Raw genomic sequence first — 24,708 nt, 5'->3', positions numbered from 1 at the left:
GAAGGAAGGCACAAAAAAAGAAACTAATAAAGCGGAAGCAAGGAACGAAGGATGGGAGAAACGGAGGGCATCTCTTCCCTCCCTTCCCCCCGTCACGACGGTTTCCCTGAATCCTTCCACAAGGGATTCAGGCGCGGCGGGTGACATCACTGGGCCCCGCGGCGACCACCGCAGAGGCCACCGGGCGCGCTTACTTTCCCGCCTCATAGAGATCCGTAGACCGGGGTAGGGCAGCGCGAGGGGCGGGGCTTACGTCACGACCGGTTCAGAACGCGCCACTGCTGGAAAGGGAAAGGCGAGCGCGGAGGGGCGGAGCCAAGAAAGCGCGCGTTCTGGGAGGGGGAGGAGCCGGGTTAAGGAGCGCCGCGTCACGTCCGGCAGACTCAGAGCCCGTGCGGAGGCGGTGCGGAGCGCTTCGGCTCTCGGCGGCTCGGGACTCAGTTCGTTCTGCGAGGCTGCGGCGGAGCCTCTATATAGAAGGCGCGGGAGGTTGGCAGCTTCGGTTGAAGCCCATCGAGCGGCGACAGCAGCTGGGAGTCATGAGCGACAGCGGCGAGCAGAACTACGGCGAGCGGGTACGTCGAGGTGGTGCAGGGGGCGGCTGTGTGGGCCCAGCTTCTGCATCTCTTTCCAGGCCTGTCGGCCTCGGCCCGGGAGAGAGGGGCCATTTAGGCTCCGAAATCTGAGGCCGCGAAGGATGGGAGTCGGGTTAGAGAGCCCTTAAGGATAATGTATTCAGTCGTGAAGAAGGCCACCGGCGGGTTTATGTGACTTCGTAGCCGAGTCGGCGGTTTTTTCCGTTATGGGGGGGAGGGAAGGATTAAAAATGGCCGCTGCGTCCCCTCGGCGTTGGGGGTGGGGAGCGGCGTCTTATTTCGCCGTTGCTCTCCTGTGAAGCCTCCCGCAGCCATCTTGGGCTGGCGGGCTGGGCGCGCTGCCAGGGGCACAAAATGGCGGAGGAGCCGCGCGTCGGCGCCGGCCGCCCTCCGAGGTTCCGCGCTGCACGGCGGTGGACGGACAAAGGCGGCGTCGTTTAGGGGCTTCCGGCCACTACTTAGGTTAAGGAAGGATGGTTTTATGGGCACCGAAAGGTGGGTGTTCGTGGGGCCTGTTTTAGGATGGGGAAACTGACGTGAGATAGACGGAGTCCTGTGCCCGTTAGTTTGAGGGGATTGCGCGCGGGCTTTGTGTTCGGCCTAAACCGAGTGCTTTTTTCCAATACCGAGAGGGCTTTCAAACCAAAAATCGTAATCAGAGTATCCAAATAGACTAGACCACGAGATTTCTGGGATTGTCTTGTTTTGTGGAGTAGATATTTCTCCACGGGATCGTGTAGGAGAAATTGGCGGGCAAGAATTCATGGCGCCGTTATTTCCTTTGTTTTGAGGCATTCTATGACCCACAACCTCTGTTGTACAGTTTTTTGGTCTCTCCCAGAGATGGGGTTAGGGGAGGGCTGATGAGATTGCAGGAACAGGAGAGTTTCTGATTTAAATAGCGTGGTGTAAAGTTTGGTTGCCAGGCTGTGAGTCCTAATGAAGATGGAAAAATACAAGGCTTGCCAGAAACTTGCGTACTTGGAGGTTAAGGAGAATTTGTTAGAAAGGTAATAGAAAGCACCATAGAACTTGATTTTTTAACTTGATAGGAGAAAGGGTGTTTCTGCAGTTGGTTACATGTTAAATTTTCCGTTTCTGGTAGAGCTACCTTAATATGTTAGTAGTAATTGTCAGATAAAGCTTTTCAAAGCTATTCAAATACCTTATAGGAAACTCATACAAAACTTTTTGGGTGGTTCATTAGGACGATATTTTTAGAAAGAAGCTTCTTATCAGTTTCTGGTATGTTAGTGAACTTACTGTGTAACTTCGGAGCGAAATCCGACTAATTTGGTTTGGACTACTCGGGCATCGTTTTTATACATTCAAATGAATATTGGCTTATTTTTTTTTCCTCTAAGACGATTGATTCCAGTGTCACTAGTGTGTGCGATTATTTTTGAATTCTTGGGGTAAGAAACTTTGGGTTAAGGCTCACAAGTTGTTAAAGCTTTAGCTTCTCGTTTCTGCCAGTTGAGTGTACGGTGTAACTACTCCGTGTTTGGTTTGGAAAGCAAATGATTTTAAGTCTTCAGTTGTTAAAACAATTATTGGGTACTTTTCTACTGTTGAGGGATTACAGAATGACTGGTTTCTGAGTAGAGGAGCTTTCAGTTGCATATACCTGAGTGAACTTACTTGTGATGGTGTGCTTGTGAAGATAAAAAAAAAATGCCTAAAGAAAAATGTTAGTATAGTTTACATAAAGGAGGAAACATTTATAGGAAGTAGGCCCTGTTTTGAGACAGTTCGAGACGTCATCCCATTAATTAGAAATTTTTGAATTGGTTGTATTTCCTTTCCACTAGTAGAATATACATCCTAGTGTTTTTCATTATTCTTTTACATAGAATACTCAGCAAATTATGGGAGAGAAAGTTACAAAATAAAGCTACATGTAGAAATTGGGTTATTTTTCTTATGTAAGAGTCTTGACTTCCTGGAAGAGATTTCTAAACTTTGAAGTGGAGGTTTTGTTTGGCATTTCTTCTGTATGTTGATTGCTTTCCAGTTGGTGCTTTGGAACTTGAAGTAGTTAGAATAGACCTAAATCAAACACGTTTGGAATCCCAAAAATGCCTGGCAAAACCATAAAGCTCAATGAATTGTTTAAATGTAATGCTATAAAAAGGGCTAGGTAGAACAGTTGGATTTGATTGGCTAAAAACTTCCTTTTGAAAGTGCCCGAAAGCTCTGAAAAAGTTGCATTCAGGATAATCTTGAACGTTCTCGTCCTCGGTATGACTGACTTCTTTGGAGCCTGAAAAATTACTTTAATTCCACTCTAGGCTCTCAAACATTCAGAACTGTTAATATAAATCAGTAATACAAGTTTAATCAGTAACTATTATCACTAGTACAAATCTCTTCAGTTCAGCTGCAATCTCCCCCCTCATTTGTCTAAACCTCTGATCCAGACACTCCCATACACTTCCCCCCAACTAACTAGAACTGTTTTTTTCCCCACTCTTGTAGAAGTTGTTCCTTTTCTGATCAGACTGGTGGTGTGTGTGCGATAATCCTCAGTTTGGTCTCTCACATTTACTTATTGGGTGAATATACTGACCCTTAGAGCTGTGGTTCAGTGTATCCCCTTGTCTCGTTTTAAACGCGTAGCTAGGGTGCATTCTTTAATTTTTGTGGTTCATGTCACACTTAGTTTTGGTGGACTCTACTTTTTACCTTTATCTGAGGTTTTTCCTAAGTTGATTTAAGTTAAAATCTATGTAATTAGAGTTGACTTTCCTGATCTGGGCAAACCTATGCAAAAGTTAAATATTTTTTGTCTCCAAATTCGAGTCTTTTCCAGTAATTTCCAAAACTTGCCTGCAAACGTTTTTTTGCAGAGGTTGACTAGCACCTTTGCAAAAAGAGGCACTCTTTGCAGTTATGTCACAATCTGGAAGAATAAGGACATGATAAAAGGGTCGGTAGCAAGTTGAGAGATGTAATATTGACGGGTAGTAAATGTTTAAGGCCCAGTAATGTTCATCGTGTTTAGGGTATGTGAGGTTTGTATCTTTGGTCTTGGCCCTGGTTTAATGCTGTATCCTCCTAATGGTTTCTTGAACTTCTACAAATGAGTCTTTATCTAGAAAATCCAGAAACTAAGGAAACACTGTTGTATAGCTAGATGGTTTTAATTTCTATCAAACTATCAAGATTACGATAGCAATCAGTTTAAGAAAGTATTCTGATAGAATATTGGCTATTTTTTGTAGAAGTAATGTGTTTGCAAGATAGATATATTATCTTTAGTCTTATTCTCTATAGATATGAATAGCATCTGGATGCCATCCCATCAAACTGCCTTTCAGATTTCTGCAGTTTTCTCCTCTTCTGCTTAATCTTGGGTTGTCTTTCTGTGTTCTTTGTAGCCCCTAACTCTGTAAATACTAATTTTCAAAACTGAAACATCTGCAGCTATGTCTTCTAAAGAATTGTAGCCATCACAATAAATTCCTTTAATAAAGGATTGAATTAATGTCAAGTGGGAGGAAATAGTTTGCATTGTTTTGTTTCACTGTGAGTCTGGTTAGGTATGAGTCTCTTGAAGAACCAGGTTGAAGAATATTTTTCTTGATTTTAACTAAGAATGCTTTAATATTGTGGACATTGGAACTAGAAGGTGACATTTTCAAACTGAAATTACAAGGTAAGTACTGCAAGTTTTGTCAAAAGACTGAAGAATAATTCAGATGGTGAGAGATGTATTAAGTGGAATTCACCTTGTACACCTTTTTCCCCTCATCTCCAATAAAACGCAAAACCCGTGATAAATATTAATACTACTCATAGTTGTTTACATTTTGCCCAAGAAAAGGACAAAGCTACAATTGTGTACATCTTCTGAGCCTTAGCATTGTCTTGTTATGTTGATCAGTTTTTACATTTAATTGTATTATTTTCTTACAAGGTACAGTGATTGGATGGTGATAGATATTTAAGAATTTTAAGTGTTTTACCCAGTTTAGTTTTTTGGGGAGTAGGTCACATAGAATTAGATATTGTTCTCTCTTGTTTTTAAGCTTCAAGCCCCCAAAAAAGTGCATCACTGTAGCAAATTAGTCTTCAGATTCCCAAAAATCTTTGCTTTGAATTGGGTTTTGGAGGTTATTTTCAGCTTGTTAGTTTTATTAACATAGATGGTCGAATATGACAGCATGGATGAGGCCCCCTTTTTTGCATTGATTTTTGTGCTTTGATTAAACGGTAGCCATCTGAAAAAGTAAAAAGCATACTTAAAACTTGGTTTTGTTGGGAAGTACTGAATGTCTTATGAATGTTAAATACAGAGTCTGTTTTTGCAAGGGATCTCTCAAAAGCATGGGCTTTCGACTGATTTATGCATGTCAGATGATGGTTTTTCTCAGGGACTATTCTCAGTCTTTGAGGATTTTTCTGTCCACTCAACCTTTTGGTAGAGTTTGGCTGCAGAAAAAAAATAGAATAGTCCTTATATCAATAGCAGCATTGACCTTTATAACAGGGTAAGCAAGTTTTTCTTTGTCCCCTCACAATTTTTAAAATAGTACCCTGTCAATCAACTTAAGTTTGCACGTGTTCTTAATGATACACAAATTCCCGTTGTAATCCCTAGAATCATTTTGACAAAAATTATGTTGCTGGGACAAGTTTCTGTTTATTTATAAGTAAGATCTCTTAACGAAATGTGTATAACAACATTGGCCAGATAGTTGGTCTTCTGGTTTTATAAAGTGGCCACTTGACTTTTGTAGATGAGTTGAAATAAAGCTAATACTTAAATTATCTAATATATTTTTGTTGTTTGAGTATGAAAAAAGGAAGAAGGTTGGGAAGAGGTAATGAAATAACAGCAGGAAAGGGTCCATATTGAAAAGCTACGCTATCTGGAGCTTTGGCCTCCATTCCAGTATCTTCTGCATCTAAGCCCTGTATTTGTACATAATCTTTAGGAGGCCCTAAGAGGAAACCTGCTTGGGCATTCTGATTCCACGATTACATTTGTGCTGCCAGCAAACATTTCCCATTACATTTTAGTGATGGATATTGAAAGAAAACCAATTACTGTGAGTCCCTTAAATAAAAGGCCATTTGACTTTTTTCCTGGATCAAGTAAACAATAATTGACTTTGAAAAACTAGACAGAAAATTGTTTACTTTCTTAGAAAAGACATCACTATACTTCCCATGATAGCCATGGTCGTCTTTATGCCCAGATAGGGATAAAGACTTAACCTTTATTTTTTTGAAACTTTAATTTTTTTTTTCCAGAAAGAAAATAAAGCTGAGAGAGGAAATTATTGACAGTGAAATGAAAGATCATAAGGTGAAATGCAGAATAACCAGGAAAACTAGGATGTTTTATGAGGGCAATATTTATTTTGTTTAGGGTGTTCAAGAGACACTATTATACATTACTGATCTGTTAAATGACAAGTGTTTTTAATAAATTCAGGAGGTGAGCTATAATTTTCTGCTAGTATTGCCACCTTTAAAAGTAGGATTTCTCCTTTGGACTGCAGAAGATTTCAGTACTTTGTTCATTGAGGGGAAAACATTTACAAAAAAAATTCTTTGAAAACACACTGTTGGATTCAAATTTGTTCTGCTTTCCTTCGTAGCTACTTGCATATAGCAGTTGGTTGACTTGATTTTGTCTTTTTGTGGTTTTAGTTCTAAATTTAGTAGTGGGACCATTCATATTTTAAAATCTCACTAGAGCAGCTTTCTAGGGGTGGGTTGAACACTATAGTCCAACACTATAGTCAGATTCCCTGACGTTGTCTTCCTACACAGCTGTTTAAATATGCAGTACAAAAATGTGTGACATTAAGTACCTTTCTAGAATTTACCTAGACAAGTCACAATTTGTAAACCTCTTCAACCCTGAGCCTTGTCATCATTGTACAAATGAATTGTCCGTGCTTTCCTTTCTTGCACTTTTGTATTAATGTGTCACTTTTTGACTAGAGATGTGCTTTTGACACTTAACATTTTCTGTTGATGAATACAATAAGTAAGAAGTGTGAAATGTAATTAGAGTTTTTAATATGTTAGATGAACAGTAAATGTTCAGTCGCGCACTTCACATTCAACTTAAGCATGATAAATCTATTTGGAGTAGACAAGTGAGAATGATTAAATATATATTTTAGAACCAATCGGAAACTAGTGTCAGTTTTTTGAGCTGCGTATTCTAGTTTTTTTTTAAATCCAAAACAACAAAAGGGATTTTTTTTTTTCTAGTTTCAGTTTTGGCACTGGATTTTATCCTGGAGTTTTAAAATATTCTTCATCCTGTTCTTTTTCTATTAAGGTTAATGTTGAAGAAGGAAAATGCGGAAGTCGTCATTTGACAAGTTTTATAAATGAGTATTTGAAGCTCAGGAATAAGTGAAGCTGAAATTTGAAAAAATAAAAGAAAGAATGCATGCTAATTATCAGACCAGAAGTCCCACTTGTAGAATATTGAGCAATTTGTGTGAAGTGGGGAAGATGAAAGAAGTCAGAATTTGAAACGGAAGAATGAAGAAAAGAAATAAAAATGAAGTTAAGATAAGAAGTAATCTGGAATCAGAAAGCACTACGCTAAGTAATTACTAGTCTGTTTATGTGTCCCTGTATATTTTGCTAAACATGCATGCATTATTTGTTTAATAGAAGAACATATATACAGGGTAAAGAAGTGCCTTCCAGGGGAAACGTTTAAATTAGGTAATTCTAATTTTAACTTTTTAGTCAAATGATTGAAATGCAATTTAAAAAAATAACCCTTTGTAGTCAAATGCCAGGCAGGAATGAGCTTTCCAGCATGGGTAACAGTTGGCTTCATGTTGTCCCCTCTAGTTTTTTTTGTCTAGCTCTGCGGGTCCTGGGACGAGACTGAGTGCCTCCAGAGTTGGAACTGGTGGTCTGTGCCACTCCTCTGGACTGTCAAAATGCAGTGACCCCGAGCAATGTATTGTAGAATGTTTACTAAGTTTGTCAGAGTTTTCCCAAAGAATGTCTCTGGGATGGTTATAGAACCAAACCCCCAAAATCCAAGCAAAGCATTGAACAGGATAGTTCCTTTTGGCGTTTATGAAAACATTTTCTTTCCGGATGGCAATAGTGGAACACTAGGACCACTTAGGCCCTAACTTTAAGATGCATGTATGCTGAATTCATAAGGATGATTCTTAATTTTTTTCTGTTTAATGCCTATTCTACCTGAATGATTGGGGTTACTGCTAAAAATTAGTGGCTTCCCTTAGAATAAGGTGGGTCGCACAAGTGAACAAAATATCTGATTCCAAGTGATAATACTAGCGAGTGCTTAATTCAAAAGTCAGCTGTATTTCCTTTTCTTGTTTTGTGCTGTTAACACTTCGCTGTTATAACAATGTGAGAGGTATAGATTATGAAGTAGTTTTATTCTGGTTACCCACTCCCACCACTTACTAGGAAAATAAGCCCAAAAGTTGTCATTTCCTTTTCTGTGTGTTTTGTTTTGTTTTAGCTGAATAGAAGAGTCAGATGATTGGTGTGATGTTGTTACTTTCAGTTGAGACAAGTACGTGTGTCAAAACAATAACCAGAAAGAAGTAGCTGTCTTTACCCTATTGGAAAAGCCAAGGGTCTCGCTTTTTCCTGAAATGAAGAGAACCTAACAAAATCTTTTTCTGAGAGTTGTGAGATCTTACAACTTTTAGAAAAAGTGGTTTAAATGAGATTTCTAGAAGGATTCATTTTCTGAGGTTTTAGGGCCCACTGTCAGTGTGAGGCTTGTGCTTTTTAATATTACTTACATTTGTATCTTGCAAGCAGGAGAAAATTATTCCCATTTATAGGAGACAGTTTCCAGCATTTGTTTTGCCCCACTTATCGCTTTGTAAAATTTCTTGCCATGTATAATTAATAATAACATGGAAATAATAGTTAATTTTGCCTTCTGAATTATTTATAGATTAGGCAGAAAGCTGAGGTAAAAATTATGTTAATAGTTGATATATTTGTGTTTAAACCCATGAATTCTTTAACAAAAGACCTGAAAGGTGTTTGGGGCCCAAAACAGAAAAAGACCTGTTAACCCTGTAAGGGGAAGAAAGGAGTTTGAAATTTGATTATATGGCCCAGACTAGATAGATGTGAGGCAAAAATAAACATTGATGCTAGTGGACCATCTCATCCATTCAGGGTGTTTTTTCCATTTGGCCAAAACATCTCAGTGCCTCCTCCCACACCTGGCATTGGAGAGGTAAGGGGAGATAGGCCTCTTGTCCTGGGGCATGCAGTAAGACTCAGGCTACAGGAGGGCCCACTAATGCCAGGGGAAGGTGGGGCAGAGAGGACAGGAAGAGGTTCCAGGAAGATGCCTTTGCCAAGAAAAATCAGATAGGTAGGGAGCAGAAAGCTTCTGAAATTGACCAAATCAGTGAGACTTAACTGGCATCGCAAGCATGTATGGTGCTTTTAATAAATGTAGTCGCCCAACTCCAGATCTACTAAAATAAGCTCTAGTATAGTGACCTGTATTTTTAAAACGCTACGTAGGTTTTCTGCATACCTCTGTTTAAGAGCCACTGCTCTAAATCTGATTTAGTGCATCCAGTTTTTAAAATAATAGAGGAGAAACCTGGCAAGTAGATGGTAATTCCCATTTCTGTCATCTCTTTCTAAAAAGTTTTTCTAAGGTAGTACCATTCTTAGAATAGGAATATGCAGATTAAGGTATTTTATTGGCAGGCTGAGTTTTGTTTTTTTCTGTTGTGTTTCTTGTAGGTTGTATATTAGTATATGAGTAAGAGCCGTTCTGTAAGAACTTTAATTCCTTGAGCAATTTTCAGGGAATTTTTGGCTTTATTTTATTCATGGTAACTTTAAGTTTATGATCCTTTTCCTTGAGGTTTTCATGTCCAGAGTAGTGCTTCTTTTGATAGGGTTTTGATGTGTTGACACAGTTTTGTCAAACCTGCAAGTGGACTTTGAATTTTCCTTGTTTGTAGGGGCTTTTTCCTTTTATTACAGATTTGCCTGTGGGTTAAGGTTTAAAGTTAATCTTATGCTTTTAGGTTTGGCTAATAATCTTAGATCTCATTTCTTCTAGACAGGTTAAATTTCTTTGCTTCTATTTCCAGACCACTTAACGTCCAACATACCTGCAAAAGGGTTTAACTTCTTTAAGAATATCCCTGACAAGAAAGGTAGGAGGTGGAGGCATTGTTTAAGTGCTAGACTGTCAGCATTGAAGGGAAAAACTCTTTGCATTCTGGTGTTTCCCCTATTCCTGGTCTTTCATTCCTCATGAAATATATCTTCATACAGCTAGTTAGTTTTACAGGCTGACTGAGAAGTCTTATGATAATTTCACAGATATTGTATCTTTGATGCTTGTTCTGCTAGAATTTCATGGGAAAACCTCATTGAGGCCTATGTCCTAGGCTAGAAGTACTCTCTCTTACATCTTAGTGGGTAGACTGCTAAAGCATCTTAATTTGGAATAAGGCTTTTCTGTTTAATGAAGCAGGTGGCTTAAAAGGGGATCTTTGTTGACTTTTTTTAATACTCAGATCCCTAGGCTGACTGATTTCTGTTAACTACAATTACTTTATTGGTAATCTTTTAACTTGTAGTGTGAGGAACTCATATTCTGCTCTCCCTTTGAGAGCAAATTGTTTTCTTTGGTTCCTATTAAAGCTTACCATCATTCCATCGAGTAATGTTGTTAGCATTATTGTGATAAAGGCATTTGTAATTTTGGAGTCCCTATTTCTATTTTGTCTTCTAGATTAGCTTTTGCCTGTGGTAAAGATGACAGAAACTACACCCCCAGTTTTTAGAACAACTTCTTTGTCCTGAGAGAGAAGGGAAGTGAACTGTGCTTTTAAATGTCTCAGTGTTTAGAGTATTTGCCACAGAAAGCCAAGGGATTGTTAATTGGGGTCTTCAAAGCCATAGTATATCTTTTAACCAGTCTTTGGTTAAAAGTAGATATTCTTACGATAATAAAGAGTACCATCTTTTTCTTTGAATCTCTTTACACTCATTCATGAGGGGAATGAGAGGAGGGTGTCACATTTCATGTTACTTCACACCATGTCTTCTAATGACTTCTAAATCTTATTGGAACTTTCTAGAGTTGTTTTGGGCCTAGAGACCCCAACTCATTTTATCAGCTGAGTTACTCATTTTTTCCCTGAGCATCATAGAAGGATCTTCCAAATTTTATCTACTATGCTGTAAATCACAGAACATAATCTAAAATGTTTCGGCTGTAATTTAAAATAATTTTCTGTTTTCTGTCCTTTCAAGGATAGCCTCACTATTCTGAAGGTCTACCACAGAGGGAGGTCTCTAGTGGTAGGTTTTATCCAGCAGCTTCAACATTGATTCTTACCCTTAGAGGGAACTTGTAATGTTGGTTCCTTTTGAGTCTGGCCATTTCTGTTCTGTCTTGGGTGGAAGGACTCACTGGACCTTATGCCTTTTAATTTGCCTAAGGTAGTTAACCTGAAATAAAGTTTGTTTTGCTTGCTAATAATACGTTAGCTATCAGACTGACTGGATTCTCTTCCCTCCCCACCCCCCTTGCCTTTCTCTCTGCTTTTTCCTCTCTCCCCACTGTTTCTGTTTTGGTGCCTTGGCAGAACGTTTCCCTTGTTCCATTACTTACTACATGTGTGTGCCTTTGGTTTATCAAGGATCTAGTTGTCCTGTATATTCATTCCCTTGTTAGTTTCTTTAGAGGTCTTCCTTTTTGTGCCACTTGCCTACTAGCTCGTCCCGGCTTTGATTGGGAAAGCTATGGGTATATACTATATACCTAGACTTGTTTTTGCATACAGTTCCTGAACTACCTCCCTCTTGAGTCTAGATTAGGAGCCCCTGATTTGATCTGTTCTGGTTTTAATATGTCCTTTACATACTTTTTCTAGCTTGCCTTATTTCCCGTTTCCTATCAGTTTGCGCTGACTCATCTCCATGTAGCTGAGAAAGCTGTAGATCTCTGGTACTCTCTCTACTCTTACCTCTGCACAGTTCACTGCCTTTGTGCTCTACCTCCATCTGGTTGCTTTGAGAATTTCACAGGTCTCCCCCCATGGTTAGATGGAAACACAGGGTCTTAGAGGGTTTAGTGTCTTTCAAGCTGGTCCTTGCTTTCCACTGGGTATCTACCTTTCTCTGGGACATTAAACAGATCATCCTTGTATCTTTTCCCATTCAACAATAAATATGACTGGGAAAGTTGAGGTCTTGTGGAAAAAAGCATTTTTGAAGTAAGTTTTATGGATTTCATAGGATTTTGTTTATTGATGGCAACTTGATTGAAATAGGCGTAAAGTACAGGTGTCATAGTTAATAAGGTTCTTTTTGACCCTAGTCTTTATGGAGTAACTTTCCCTAAACACAATCCTTGGACAGTTCCCTTAACTGCTTGGCTTTGGCACCCCTTTCTGAAGAGAGTGGGGTCAGTTAACTCTTAAGCCTGCACCAAAAATGGTGGCAGTTCAAGTTAATTGACTTGTGTCAGTTGGAGCAATGTAACTAGTATACCAGGTATATTCAGTTCTGCCCTTACCTGTTTTCTTATCTTGGAAGGGGATTGCTTTCCCTCACCATTTACCTCACAGCAGCTTATTTGTTTTTAAAGTTGCCCAGAAAGTATACAAATTAAACTTTTGACATCTACGTGTAGGAATCCCGTTCTGCTTCCAGAAGTGGAAGTGCTCATGGATCTGGGAAATCTGCAAGGCATACCCCTGCAAGGTCTCGCTCCAAGGAAGATTCCAGGCGTTCCAGATCAAAGTCCAGGTCCAGATCTGAATCTAGGTAAGAAAGACTGTCTTGGGATTTTCTTCTGTTACTCTTAGCTTTGAAATTGGTGTGTGCTTTGTAAACTAGGAAGACAGAGAGGATTAGATCATTTGTTGGCCTATTTAATATTGGTCCTAGAAATGAACTTAATCATAAGTTCTGGGAGACGGAAGACTTAAGTGGTTAAGAGCCTGGGCTTTTTGAGTTAGGGTTCAAATCTTATCTCTGTTTTTTTCTGGCTTGGGCAGATTACTTAACCTTTTTCCACCTTAGCTTTCTTATCTATAAAAGGAGAGTTAGTAGTAGTACCAGTTCTTCAGAATTGTTGTGAGGATTCACTGTGAGTTTAAGTAAACTGCTTATTAGTATGGGAAATGTACTGCAGAATATTGGCTTTCAGTAATTGAAATTCTTGGTCAGAAGGTATAGTCTAGTATTTTATACATGTATGTATAAAACAAAAATAATATCTTACGATAATGCACTTTTTTTTTTTAATGTTGGTTAAGAGTGGGCTCTATGTCATGGTTAAGTCCAGGACAGCCCCAGTTTATGCCTGTTGGCAGGCATAATTAACAGCACCCCTTTTCTCTGTTACAACGACTTCTACCTGGTTTAGATGACAATTCATATGAGCACTCTAGTTAAGAGCAACTGGTTGATTTTTTTTTACAACATTGCTGGAGAAAACTACTGTGACGGTGCTTTTATCTTCCGTGAATGGTGGGCGTAATGAAAGAAGCAGAAAAATAGAGAGTGGTATTCTGAGGGGGAAAGGCAGGCATAAATCAAGCTAGCATGAAATGCATGTTTTATGATTTTTGCAAGATTGCGTGTGTTAATCTTAATCTCTGACTTTTCTTAACTACTTTAAGAAATGTTGGAAGAGGTAGTAGAGGTTTTGGAACTCTTCCTAGCAGAGTTGAAATGACTAGATACAGAAGAACGGTATTGATCCCACTTAATTGGTACCATGTTAGTAAATGCCTGGATTGTGTTCCATCTTTTGGAGTTAAGTATACAATAGAGTATTAAAAGAATTGAAAGCCATGTCTTATTGTTGGTTGTTGAGTTATAACCTTGAAGCCTTTGTTTTGCAGGTCTAGATCCAGAAGAAGTTCTCGAAGGCATTACACAAGGTCACGATCTCGATCCCGCTCTCATAGACGATCCCGTAGCAGATCCTACAGTCGAGATTATCGAAGACGGCATAGCCACAGTCATTCTCCCATGTCTACTCGAAGGCGTCATGTCGGGAATCGGGTAAGATGAAAGAAATCCTATGTTTTTGAAGCATTGAACTATCTAAAGCCACTTTAAAATACATTCCTCTCCTTTTAAGATTTGCTCTGAGCTAACATCTGTTGCCAGTCGTCATCGTCATCTTCTCCCCGAAGCCCCCCAGTAGTACATAGTTGTATATCTCAGTTGTAGGTCTTTCTAGTTCTTCTGTGTGGGATGCCACCTCAGCATGGCTTCATGAGTGATGCTAGGTCCATGCCCAGGATCTGAACTGGCAAACCCTGGGCCACTGAAGCAGAGTACGTGAACTTAACCACTTAGCCGTGGGGCCAGCCTCCTTTCCTCTCTTTGTTGTTTTCTTGAAGTTAAAACTTTTTGTTAGACAGTGGAGTGTTAGCAGTGAATACATGAGTTGCCATTATTCTCTTTTTCAGAGGTATCTCTTGTGTAATGGTCTACATTTGGGCTATAATATTCAAGCAGAATACTGTTACATTGGTGTAACTTAGCCCATTAAATAAAAAATCATTGTGCATAACTGTTATTACGTTAGTACCTTAGATAGTATAACATGTTATATATATATTTCATGCTGTTACTCAAGTTTTCTGTTTGTCTTAACATACTTTTTACAGAATGTTCTCCTGACTTTCCCATTTTAATTGTAAGCAAGTTTCTGTTAGGTATTAAGGCTTTTTTTATTTTCCATGAGAGGTTCCCAATGATAGGGCATTTAGTTTGTTTATGTTGTGATTTCGTTATATAATCCAAGTGGTTTTGTTGTGTGTTTATTTTTGAAAGTAGCATGGAATTTGTAGTAAATGAATATGTGAAGTAAATGAAACTTTTAGGTAAATTCATTTTGACAACTGGAATGTCAGCAATGTGTGGGTTCATTATTTTTCTTTATTGTTAAAATTGCAAGCTGCTTAATACATGTTAAAATGGTTTGGTACATCTTCTTTAGCTTCATTTATGTGTATATATCAAAACTTAATGTATAATATTTCTATAAAAATAGAATCAAGGGGCCAACCCTGTGGCATAGTGGTTAAGTTTGGCATGCTCTGCTTCAGTGACCCGGGTTTCGGGTTCTGATCCTGGGTGGGACCTACACCATTCGTCAGCCATGCTCTGGCAGCAATCCACATATAAAGTGGAGGAAGATTGTCACAGTTGTTAGCTCAGGGCTAATCTTCCTCAGCAAAAACAAAAGAAAAATAGAATCAAGCTGAACGTGTTGCCCTTCTGTATGTTTGGCAATTCACATCATTCATTGTAAGGGTAGAATTCAGTATTTTAATAGTTTACCTTTTTTTTCCTCTGGCTTACAGACATGATGCTATTCTGATTATCTTTATGCATGCGTATTGTGAATGTGTGGACATTACTCAGATTCCCGAAAAGTGAATTCCTTGGGCAAGTTGCCTTCCAGTCTCCCCCACAAAAAAAGCCTTTTCAAGAGTTTGTGCCCCTATCACGCCTGCCCCCCAACCCCCGATAATTCTAAGGTTGAAATTATTCCTTTTGCAGACTCAACTGCTCGCTCTTAAACGTTCTTATAGCACTTGTTGTAATGTGATAATTTTAAAGTAGTGTTTAGTCTGTTAATTACTTTTATTAGTGATACTTTTGGCTAGTTTGTTTATGGGTTTTTTTTTTTTTAACTTTGATTAATGACAATTTTTTTTTAAGGGTTACAATCCATTTTCCTGTTTCTAGGCAAATCCTGATCCCAACTGTTGTCTTGGAGTATTTGGATTGAGCTTGTACACTACAGAAAGAGATCTAAGAGAAGTGTTCTCTAAATATGGCCCGATTGCTGATGTGTCTATTGTATATGACCAGCAGTCTAGACGTTCAAGAGGATTTGCCTTTGTATATTTTGAAAATGTAGATGATGCCAAGGAAGTAAGTAAAAGTCTACCTGTACCTTTGTAGAAGACCAGTTCTGCTGAACTCCAAGTACTTGGATAAGGACAGTTTTTGCTTTCATATTGTAAATGGGATGTGTGAAAGTACCTTGAGTTAAAGGAAATGTATTCTTCTGGGAACAGATATTGAAGTCAGTAATACTTTAAACTACTTTCTCAACCTTTTGTTATGGAATATTTTCAATATATACAGAGTAAAAGAGAGAAGTAAGACTTGGGGCAAGTGATTCTGTCACCCCTCTTCGGTACTGACCAACTTGTGGTCTGCCCCACAGGCCATCTCACCCAACACATTTTCAAGTAAATCCAAACATAGCACTTTATACCTGAGTGTTTCTAGATGTGACATATATCTAGATGGAGAAAATCTAAAATACATGAATATTAATACTCTTATTTAAGATAGTTAATCACTGGTTATATTAAGCTATTTTCTAGAATGTAAAAAGTGATGAAGTTACGATCTGGAAGAAGGAGCTGGTTTTTGAGTATATATTGACAAAGTGATTTCCTATTTAGATGTTAATTTGACTTTAGGCAGAAATTAGGAAGTAAAGATTTTTAATATGTAGACTGAAAGTTCAGAGTGTGAATCTGGGCCACATTTAAGAAATTTGGGCTTTAGATGCATAAGGATGAAGTTGAGGTCATCTTCAAGGGAAGTAAAAGCTTGGGAAACACTGACAAACCATCTGAGGTCAATGTTGGTTAGGAAATGAGTTCAATTCCTTCAATATTGATAAAAATTATATAGTTTTTTATGAAAATTAGACTAATTTTTGCATTAGTATACTTAGAAACTACTGTTAAAATAGAGTAACCTGATCTATTAAAGGAGGAATTGAAAGCTGAATGCAAGTAATTATAGTGGGTGACTTTATTATGGAATTTAAGAGATTTGAAGGGATGCTTTAAAATATCATTGTTTCATTTTAGTAATAATTGATGCCAAAAGACATAAATAGGATTTGCCCAAGGTTACGAACAGTATAGGCCTGATTTCCCTGATTTTTTTGCTGCAGGACCACAGTTAACTTTCTGGAAAATAGCATATTTTGTATCTGAATTAGTAGTGCCAGAAACTGTGTTCTGAGGCTTAAACAGTCAAACTAGAAAATAGCATAATTGGGATTAGATATTTAAATTTTACTTAGATGTTGGGGGTTTCTTTAAATAGACAACAAACTGCTAAGTCTTTGGAATGGGTTTTTTTTTTGTTTGGTTTTTGCTTTTAAGAGAACACTGTTTCACTTAGTGTATATTCTAGATGAAAGGACTGTGTGTAATTAAGTTTCTTCATCCCACCTTTTTGTTTCTGTAGCAGGGATCCATAAACTTTACTGTAAAGAATTAGGCAGTAAATATTTTGGGCTTTGTGAGCCATAGGATCTCAGTCACAACTTATCAACTCTGACATTGTAATGCAAAAGCAGTGATAAACCGTAAATTAGTGAGTAGTGCTGTGTCCCAATAAAACATGTATGGTCACTGAAGATTTGAATTTCATGTAATTGTTATCTTAGGAATTTTTTTTCCAACCATTTAGATTCTTAGCTCATGCGCCATAGTTTGTCAGCTGTGCACTGCTTTAGAACCAGAAGCACTGTCAAATTTGTAGTTACGTATGATAATTAAGTATCTCATGAGTTAAATTGGTACTGTGACTTTTTAGATAAACTTTCTGAGTTTTTATGGCTAGCTTTTACAAATAAATATTTAATAGGAGGAACTGCCTATTAAAAAGTTGTAGGCCATAACGTTCTGGCCAACATTAAAAGAATTTAATGCACCTAACTGCAACATCCAGTCAGACTGTATTTGTAGCTATTGGATAGTTTGTGGCATTGTGCAGGTTGCATATAACAATTCACATATCTTTTGAAGGCAAAAGAGCGTGCCAATGGAATGGAGCTTGATGGACGTAGGATCAGAGTTGATTTCTCTATAACAAAAAGACCACATACCCCTACACCAGGAATTTACATGGGGAGACCTACCTAGTAAGTTTATTTTCAAGGTAAAAAATTGACAGTTCAGTTTGTTCACTTCCCCCAAGAAATACATGTACTGGGGCAAATCTTTGGCATTTCATCTAATCCTGCCACAGTATAAATCAATTTTCCTTTTTTTTTTTTTTTTTAACTGGGCTAAAACTATATTCAATGGAAACATTCTATTTGTGCCAAAAATTTTGATTGACACCATTAAATTGGTTACATTCCACTTTATCATAAAGAAATGCCATATGTTTGGCTTTGCTGGATAATTAAATGTTCCTGATTAGACCATTTTTCCCGTGATGGAAACTTAAGCATTATAGGTAAAATCAGGTTTATATAAATCAGACTCAAGTGCATTTTCTGGTTTTTATTTCCTTAAGCAGAGTGGAAAACACCAACTCTTCAGTTTTTGTACTGTATTCTGATAGGATACTTCTCTCCTTTGTGTTTTTCACAAGTGTGTATGTTATTGACCAAAAGCTCTAAATTGGATTAATTTTTAAATTTAAATGTCGTTTTCTTAGATAGGGCAGAGAATTGTAATGATCCCTATATTCTCTTTAATGGGCTGGACATTTTCCCACTTCTAAAAACAACATTCTTCATGTATGATTTTATTTTCCTTTTCTCTAGAGGGAACACGTGTGATTAGCAAATTGACTGGCTTTTAGTTGAAAGCAAGTTAAAAGATTTTTAATATATATTTATGTACATTGTTACCAAGGGGAGAGAAAGGGCAGTATTTATCCAGTATCAGTGAGAATTCAATTGAGAATAATACTCATTTTCCAGTATCAGAAAAGGCCTGCCTATGAATTAATAATTAGTTGTTAATAGATCTCTCCATTTTTGCCCAGAAGAAGAAAATAAAGAGGTTACACTTGAAGCAGTTGTCTAGTCATTTTCATAGAGCGTGGCTGTGTGGGTTATATATTACCCCTAAGACCCAAATGAGCCATGCTACATAGCATTCCTTTGCTGCTGCTGACAGTAAAAGTCATGTCTAGGAAGATAGGAAAAACCACTCGGTATTTTCTAAAGATGTATTATTATTATTATTCGTAGTGGCAGCTCACGCCGTCGGGATTACTACGACAGAGGATATGATCGAGGCTATGATGATCGGGACTATTATAGCAGATCATACAGGTGAGTTAATCATAGTAAGAAATCCAGAGCTAGAGTTCAAACCAGATTTTAAGGTTATGTGTCTTTTTAATTTAACTTAATATGTATATTTCTTTTTTAAACATCAAGCGTAAACCAGTAGAAATCCCTCTTTTCAAGCATGACAATGGAAATAAAATCATAGTCCTATTTCAGTTTTTTCCCTTTTGTTCGCTTTATTTTCAAAGCAAGTTTCATAAGCTGTATTTTGAAAGTCATTGATTTATAAAGCGATTTTTTGGTATCTAATGTATCATGTACTGGAGGGGAGGGGAAACTGGTTCTTGGAAGAGTCCACAGAAGTAATTATTTAAGGACAATAGTATAACAATGCTAAGAGTTTTATTACCAAAAAATTGATCGCATTTTTAGGGGTTTGGTAGGGAAGGTCCCATGATACTTAAAAAATAATAGATTTCTTTGAGAATACTTGGAAAGATAAAAATGAAGTAAAAGTCTCTCTTATTTTAGCAGCAAGTAATTTTTTTTTCTCTCCCCAAATCCCCCCAGTGCATAGTTGTGCATTTTAGTTGTGGGTCCTTCTAGCTGTGGCATGTGGGACGCTGCCTCAACATGGGCTAATGAGTGGTGCCATGTCTGCACCCAGGATCCAAACCCTGGGCTGCTGAAGCAGAGCGCAGGAATTTAACCACTCGGCCACAGGGCTGGCCTCCCAGGCAGCAAGTAATTTAGGCCCTGTCTTGCTTGTTAAAACATAATTTGTCTCATAATAAGTATTGAACACAGCAGTTACCCTTGATACCTTATTTTGGAGTGTTGAGGTTTGGATGTCCTTTTGCACACTATTGGGTAATGTTTTAAGAAGTTGTAGAAGTTGACAGTTTCATGGTCAACGTAACACTTTCTCTGGAAGTGAATCCTCAAGGGTCCTCCTGACTTTCTTGTTCAACATTTTGTCACTGACAAAGTTTTTTTCCCAAATCATTTTTGTGTTAACCGCCACTTGAGGGATTTGTGGAGGCTGAGAAGAACAAAGTCTTAGGTTTGATTTTTATTTTAATTCACTTGAGCATTTTCTTAGAAGTGTTCTCTCTTCTTAATGATACTCATTTTAGTCATAGAGAGCTCTGTGCCAGTTTGTGCAAAGGGTGGCACAGTTAGCTCTTTATCACTTAACTTACAAGAAACCAGCTTTGACTTCTGCTCTGGGAGTTGTGATTTTACTGCCTGAATCGTATATTTTTAAAGCTTACAAAAATGAATGTATGTTGCCTTTCTGCCTTCACAGAGGAGGTGGTGGGGGAGGAGGAGGATGGAGAGCTGCTCAAGACAGAGATCAAATTTACAGGTATGCCAGGAGAGTATTTAAAATACTGCTGTAATAGAATGGCTCACAATAAAAACACTTAGTTACTAGTATTTTGGTAGTTAAATTATAAGTGGCATTGCACAAAATTAGATTGCATGAAATTGGTAAAAATACCGTTAACTGAAGCCAAATGACAGTGTACATGGCTTTTTTTGTGTGTACAGAAACTAACTGGGCTTGTACTAGGTAATTAGTTGTACCATTTTGTACTTTAGTGAAAATTGATGGGAACCTGTATTTTTAAGTCTTTATTCTTGATAGCTATCTTCTTGTACTCTTAAATTTTCTTTGTTAGCTTTTTATAAGCCTCTCAGATTAAGCAAGTGAATGTTCAAGTCAGTCTTTAACACAAAACTAAACTACTTTTAGCACTAGTGAAATCCATTTTCTCTGCTTGGTGTGTGGTTGGACTTAGTGATAAAAGAATTCTTTTTTCCTTCTCTAACATTGTACTTAATGTTAGAATATAAAATGGATTAGCAAATTATCAATGGATCAAATATAGCAAGGAGTGTTCAACCTCTGGTAGTTTATTTGGTACTGGTAATAATACCTGATACTGTGCTTCATTCTCACGACTTAAAACAGACCTTGAAATCCCATGACTAATGCAAATTTGAAGGTCAATGAGGGTCTTCTGGTTTTAGAAACTGATAAAGGGATCATGTATAACCTTTTATGTATTTGGGCTAATTGTGATCTGTGAAGTCGTAGACTGTCTTGCCTTTTGTTTACAGAAGGCGGTCACCTTCTCCTTACTATAGTCGTGGAGGATACAGATCACGTTCCAGATCTCGATCATACTCGCCTCGTAAGTTTTTGTCTTGATGTGATTTTGTTTATATATTTTAACAGTGTGGATTGCCACTGGGTTGATTCAGCTAGCTAATTTATCTCTATTATTACCCACCCACACACGATTTTTATGTGTAGGGTTCAAGAAAGTGTAAAAACAACTCTTGGAATCTTACCTTTGTTGCTAATTAAAATAGTAAGTGTGTAGTATATTTTGTCACTATTGTCCTTGGAATTTTTGTACAGCTTGGAGAGATTTGAGTGACTAAAAACCATAACTCTTGGATTATTATACTTTCCAGCTCTTTCTCTTGTTTATTAACACTGGTCTCTCATTTCTAGTGGGACCCTTATGTTAAGGTCTTCCTGTATTTTCACAGGAGAGAATCTGATAGATAGGAATTCCCTAATGGCAGAGCAGTCTAAAATTCTCAACATTAGTATGTGCTTGATAATCATTTCTCTCAGTAGTGAAGCATATTTTTTTTTTCCTTCCCAGGTCGCTATTAAAGCATGAAGTGGAAGACTTTCTGAAACTTGCCCTAGAGTTGGGATATTGTTTGTGGACAATATTTTTTATTGTCTCCTGTTTAAAAAGTGAACAGTGCCTAGTGAAGTTAGGTGACTTTTACACCTTTTATGATGACTACTTTTGGTGGAGTTGAAATGCTGTTTTCATTCTGCATTTGTGTAGTTCGGTGCTTTGTTCAAAGTTAAGTGTTTTCAGAAAAGTATGTTTTGCATGTATTTTTTTACAGTCTAAATTTTGACTGCTGAGAAGTTTCTATTGTACAAAACTTCATTTAAAAGGTTTTTCTACTGAATCCAGGGTATTCTGAAGATCGAAGCCTGTGTGTAAAATGCTACCAAATGGCAAAAAGCAACAATAAAGTTTGATTTTTACTTTTCTTTCTAACATATCAGTGCTTAGCAGAACTGTTCAGATTAGGTTGTCGGTAGTAAATTTCAAGACAAAAATGCCCATTTTCCTCCAGTCCATAAAACATAACATATTTAATATACCTGCAACTAAGTGTTAAAAATTATGCTTTGTAACTCTGTACTGCTAGTATTAGAACTAAAGATCTTTCAATACAGCAAATGCTTAATGCTTATATAAATGTGGATTTGTCAGCCTTTATGTAATCTGTATTATATATCACAAGGAATAAGAAAAAGAGTTACACAATGTATGCCTTCAAAAGGCTATTTCTTAAAGCTGTTACAAAGGGGGTAATGGTATTTCAACTAGTTATCAGCAAGTGACAATACATTCCACCACAAATGTACTCTTGTTCTTCTAGCTCTTAGACTCTATGAAAAAACTGGGTGCTTCAGAGTTGGGGAAAAGAAAAGGGAACACTACACCTGTGTTGTGGATGAACCGAAGACTTTGCCTGTTCATTTTTTAAATATTATTTTCAGGTCCTTTGCTTACCAAAGGAGCCCCAATTTCACTCAAATGTTTTGAGAACTGTTTAAATAAACGCAAATGAAAAGAGTAAAAAGGCTGGTACATCTCAGTTCACAAAGAAGATTTTGTTTGTTGTAACATTGTTACTTATTAGAGTTCTTTTTTAGTTTTTAGTCCTTCATGCAGTATCCCTTGGACTGAGATGTATTCTTTGCTGTTTTTTTTAATGGATAAATTGTATATTCCTAGAAAATACGTTGAGTGACTAACTCTAGGTATCAGAGATCATCTCCACTTGAGGATGGTGTTATATTAAGTAACTAGTCTCCGTATTTGCTGTGAGGGTGCCTGAAATGCATGTTCTCAGTGTTGTATCTCTGAAGTTAGGTTGCTTTCATGGCCAATTCTAAGGAAAATGCTATAGGCAGGTAATTTAATTTTGTTAGCCTGCTTTTAATACTACTTAGGTATCATTTAGTGTGTTCCAAGTAGTTTGTAAAGCACTTTGCATATATTAATTCATTTAGTCTGTAGCAATCATGATGCAGACTAATTTACCTTAGGTCTCAAATAGCTTTTAAAATGGCCATGCCAGGGTTGGAACCCACGCAGTCTCGATCCACAATCTGTACTCTTAATCATGGTGCCCTTTGGATGCTAATCTGGGTAACCAGATGATTGAAAACATTGATAATGGAGCATAGACACTATAAGAATTGGCACCTCATGTAGTTGTACAAATTGCATTTTAGAATGTGGTCCTGAAGTGGTTTATAAGGGATAAAAAAGGCTGAGAAACCAAGTTTTGCAGTGCTAGAAAGTATATATGAAGGAACATGGTACTTCTTATAGCTGCCTTGCTGTAGGGGAAAGGGTAGGCTAGCATCAAGGCGGTGGGGAGGGGAACAGTGGGCATCTGGTGCAGGTTTCACTGAGTGAGCTGCCCTAGCCAAAGACCCACTTCTTTGTTGTTGGATTTAGAGTGGAGTAGGAAGTAGATTTTCCAGCCCTCTAATTGGCCCAGGGTCTAGAGCTCCTTTGGAAAGCACCCATGCCTAATAGATGCATCCCAGAAGATGCTGGCTTGCAGTTGAACTAATCCAAGCAAGCCATATGTTATCCTGCCAATAAAACGACTTTTTTTAAGCTAGTGTCAGTTGGTTTTTCCAACTTTTGGATCTGGAAGAATTTTGACCAAGTAGAAATTGTTACCAGGAGTGTGTTGGGGCAACAGATCTTGAAAATTTGAAACTTGGCAGGTTGAGATGGGCTGAAGAGTGGTGAGATGCCTTTCCTGTTCTGGGATAGAAGTGAGTAGTAGTCCGTGTGATGTGATGGTGGTTATCTGGTTCCATGGAAAGAAAGCTTTGGGGCCCCTTGGGTTAACTCTGCCATAGACCATTTTAAATGGACAAAGACTGTCAGAACCATGGAAGAGAATGGCACCTTGGATAATTTAGGGATAGGATAAATTTAATAAAGTTGAAATTCTTGCCCTCAAGGTGAAGGACCCAGGATTTTTATATGCCAGTACTAACTATATTGCTTACAACTGCAGGACTGAGATTACTGAAGCCAAATGAAAAGTTAATTTGGAGGATTACTGAATTAAAATAGTTAAAATTTGTAATCATACTGTGGTCTCATGAAGGCACACTATTCATGAAATAAGTAGGGTCCCAACAGTTGGCATGAATATTTTTTTGGAGGCCTTTGAGAACCCTAAGCCTTATGAAGTGCTCTCAAGTTGCTTCCCTTTGCATAAGGAAAGTATGCCTCAGGATAACACTAAATTCTCATTTCCCATTAATCAGCATTTCAACTTGGCAAGGCTCAAGGTGAGGAATTATGAATTAGACTAGGAAAGAGTGATCTTCACCCAGAAGAACAGGATTTTATTTACATTATCAAAAAATTGGTAAATTTTACAAGGAAGGGATTTTGAAGATGGATTGGGCTGGATTGATTTATTTTTTGCATACACACCAGTAGTTTTGCTTCTCCAACAGACTGTCTTGATTATATTACCAAAAACCTCTGGATCTTGTGAACATAGGCTTGACACTAGAGAATTTGTAGAAACTGAAGCCTTTGAAGAAGATACTAGAAACCCAAAACAAGAACCACCTGTGTATATGAGCCTTACTAGGTTTTTGTGTTGATTTGCTTTTTTTTTTTGTTTGTTTTTTTTTAAGGAAGATAAGCCCTGAGCTAACATCCACCACCAAGCCTCATTTTTGCTGATGAAGTTTGGCCCTGAGCTAATCTGTGCACATCTTCTATTTTATATGTGGGATGCCTGCCGCAGCATGGCTTGACAAGTGGTACATAGGTCCTTGCCTGGGATCTGAACCCGTGGAGCATTCCAACTTAACCGTTGTGCCATCAGGCTAGTCCTGAGCCTTACTAGTTTTGCCAAGGCATTGTACCATCATTTACCCATTAGCTG

General features: G+C 37.9%; 1 protein-coding gene across 8 annotated transcripts; it reads left to right on the top strand.

Moving 5' to 3' along the window:
- Positions 1–21,763, top strand: TRA2B (transformer 2 beta homolog). 8 transcript variants are annotated; one of them, XM_070242671.1, is made up of 10 exons: positions 3–575; positions 6,901–7,176; positions 12,259–12,392; positions 13,478–13,640; positions 15,342–15,530; positions 17,438–17,553; positions 18,619–18,702; positions 19,970–20,029; positions 20,788–20,861; positions 21,345–21,763. In XM_070242671.1, the coding sequence occupies exons 4-10, from the start codon at positions 13,608–13,610 to the stop codon at positions 21,353–21,355; spliced, it is 567 nt and encodes a 188-aa protein (XP_070098772.1). In that variant the 5' UTR covers positions 3–575; positions 6,901–7,176; positions 12,259–12,392; positions 13,478–13,607; the 3' UTR covers positions 21,356–21,763. The 8 variants fall into 8 exon arrangements, with proteins under 8 accessions (XP_001497871.2, XP_070098772.1, XP_005601919.1 ...); XM_070242672.1 differs by having other exon boundaries at positions 373–575; positions 6,901–7,298; XM_070242673.1 differs by lacking the exon at positions 3–575 and adding an exon at positions 899–1,091.
- The last annotated feature ends 2,945 nt before the right edge of the window (positions 21,764–24,708 follow it).

Source organism: Equus caballus, chromosome 19, assembly GCF_041296265.1.
Source record: "Equus caballus isolate H_3958 breed thoroughbred chromosome 19, TB-T2T, whole genome shotgun sequence".
NCBI lineage: Eukaryota > Metazoa > Chordata > Mammalia > Perissodactyla > Equidae > Equus > Equus caballus.
This window is presented reverse-complemented; position numbering and strand designations above follow the sequence as displayed.

Excerpts from the sequence above, each read along its gene's own strand:
- TRA2B (XM_001497821.7), top strand. The coding sequence starts at position 540 with ATGAGCGACAGCGGCGAGCAGAACTACGGCGAGCGG. Across the intron at positions 13,641-15,341 it reads GGCGTCATGTCGGGAATCGG|GCAAATCCTGATCCCAACTG; the intron begins GTAAGATGAAAG and ends TCCTGTTTCTAG. Across the intron at positions 15,531-17,437 it reads ATGTAGATGATGCCAAGGAA|GCAAAAGAGCGTGCCAATGG; the intron begins GTAAGTAAAAGT and ends TATCTTTTGAAG.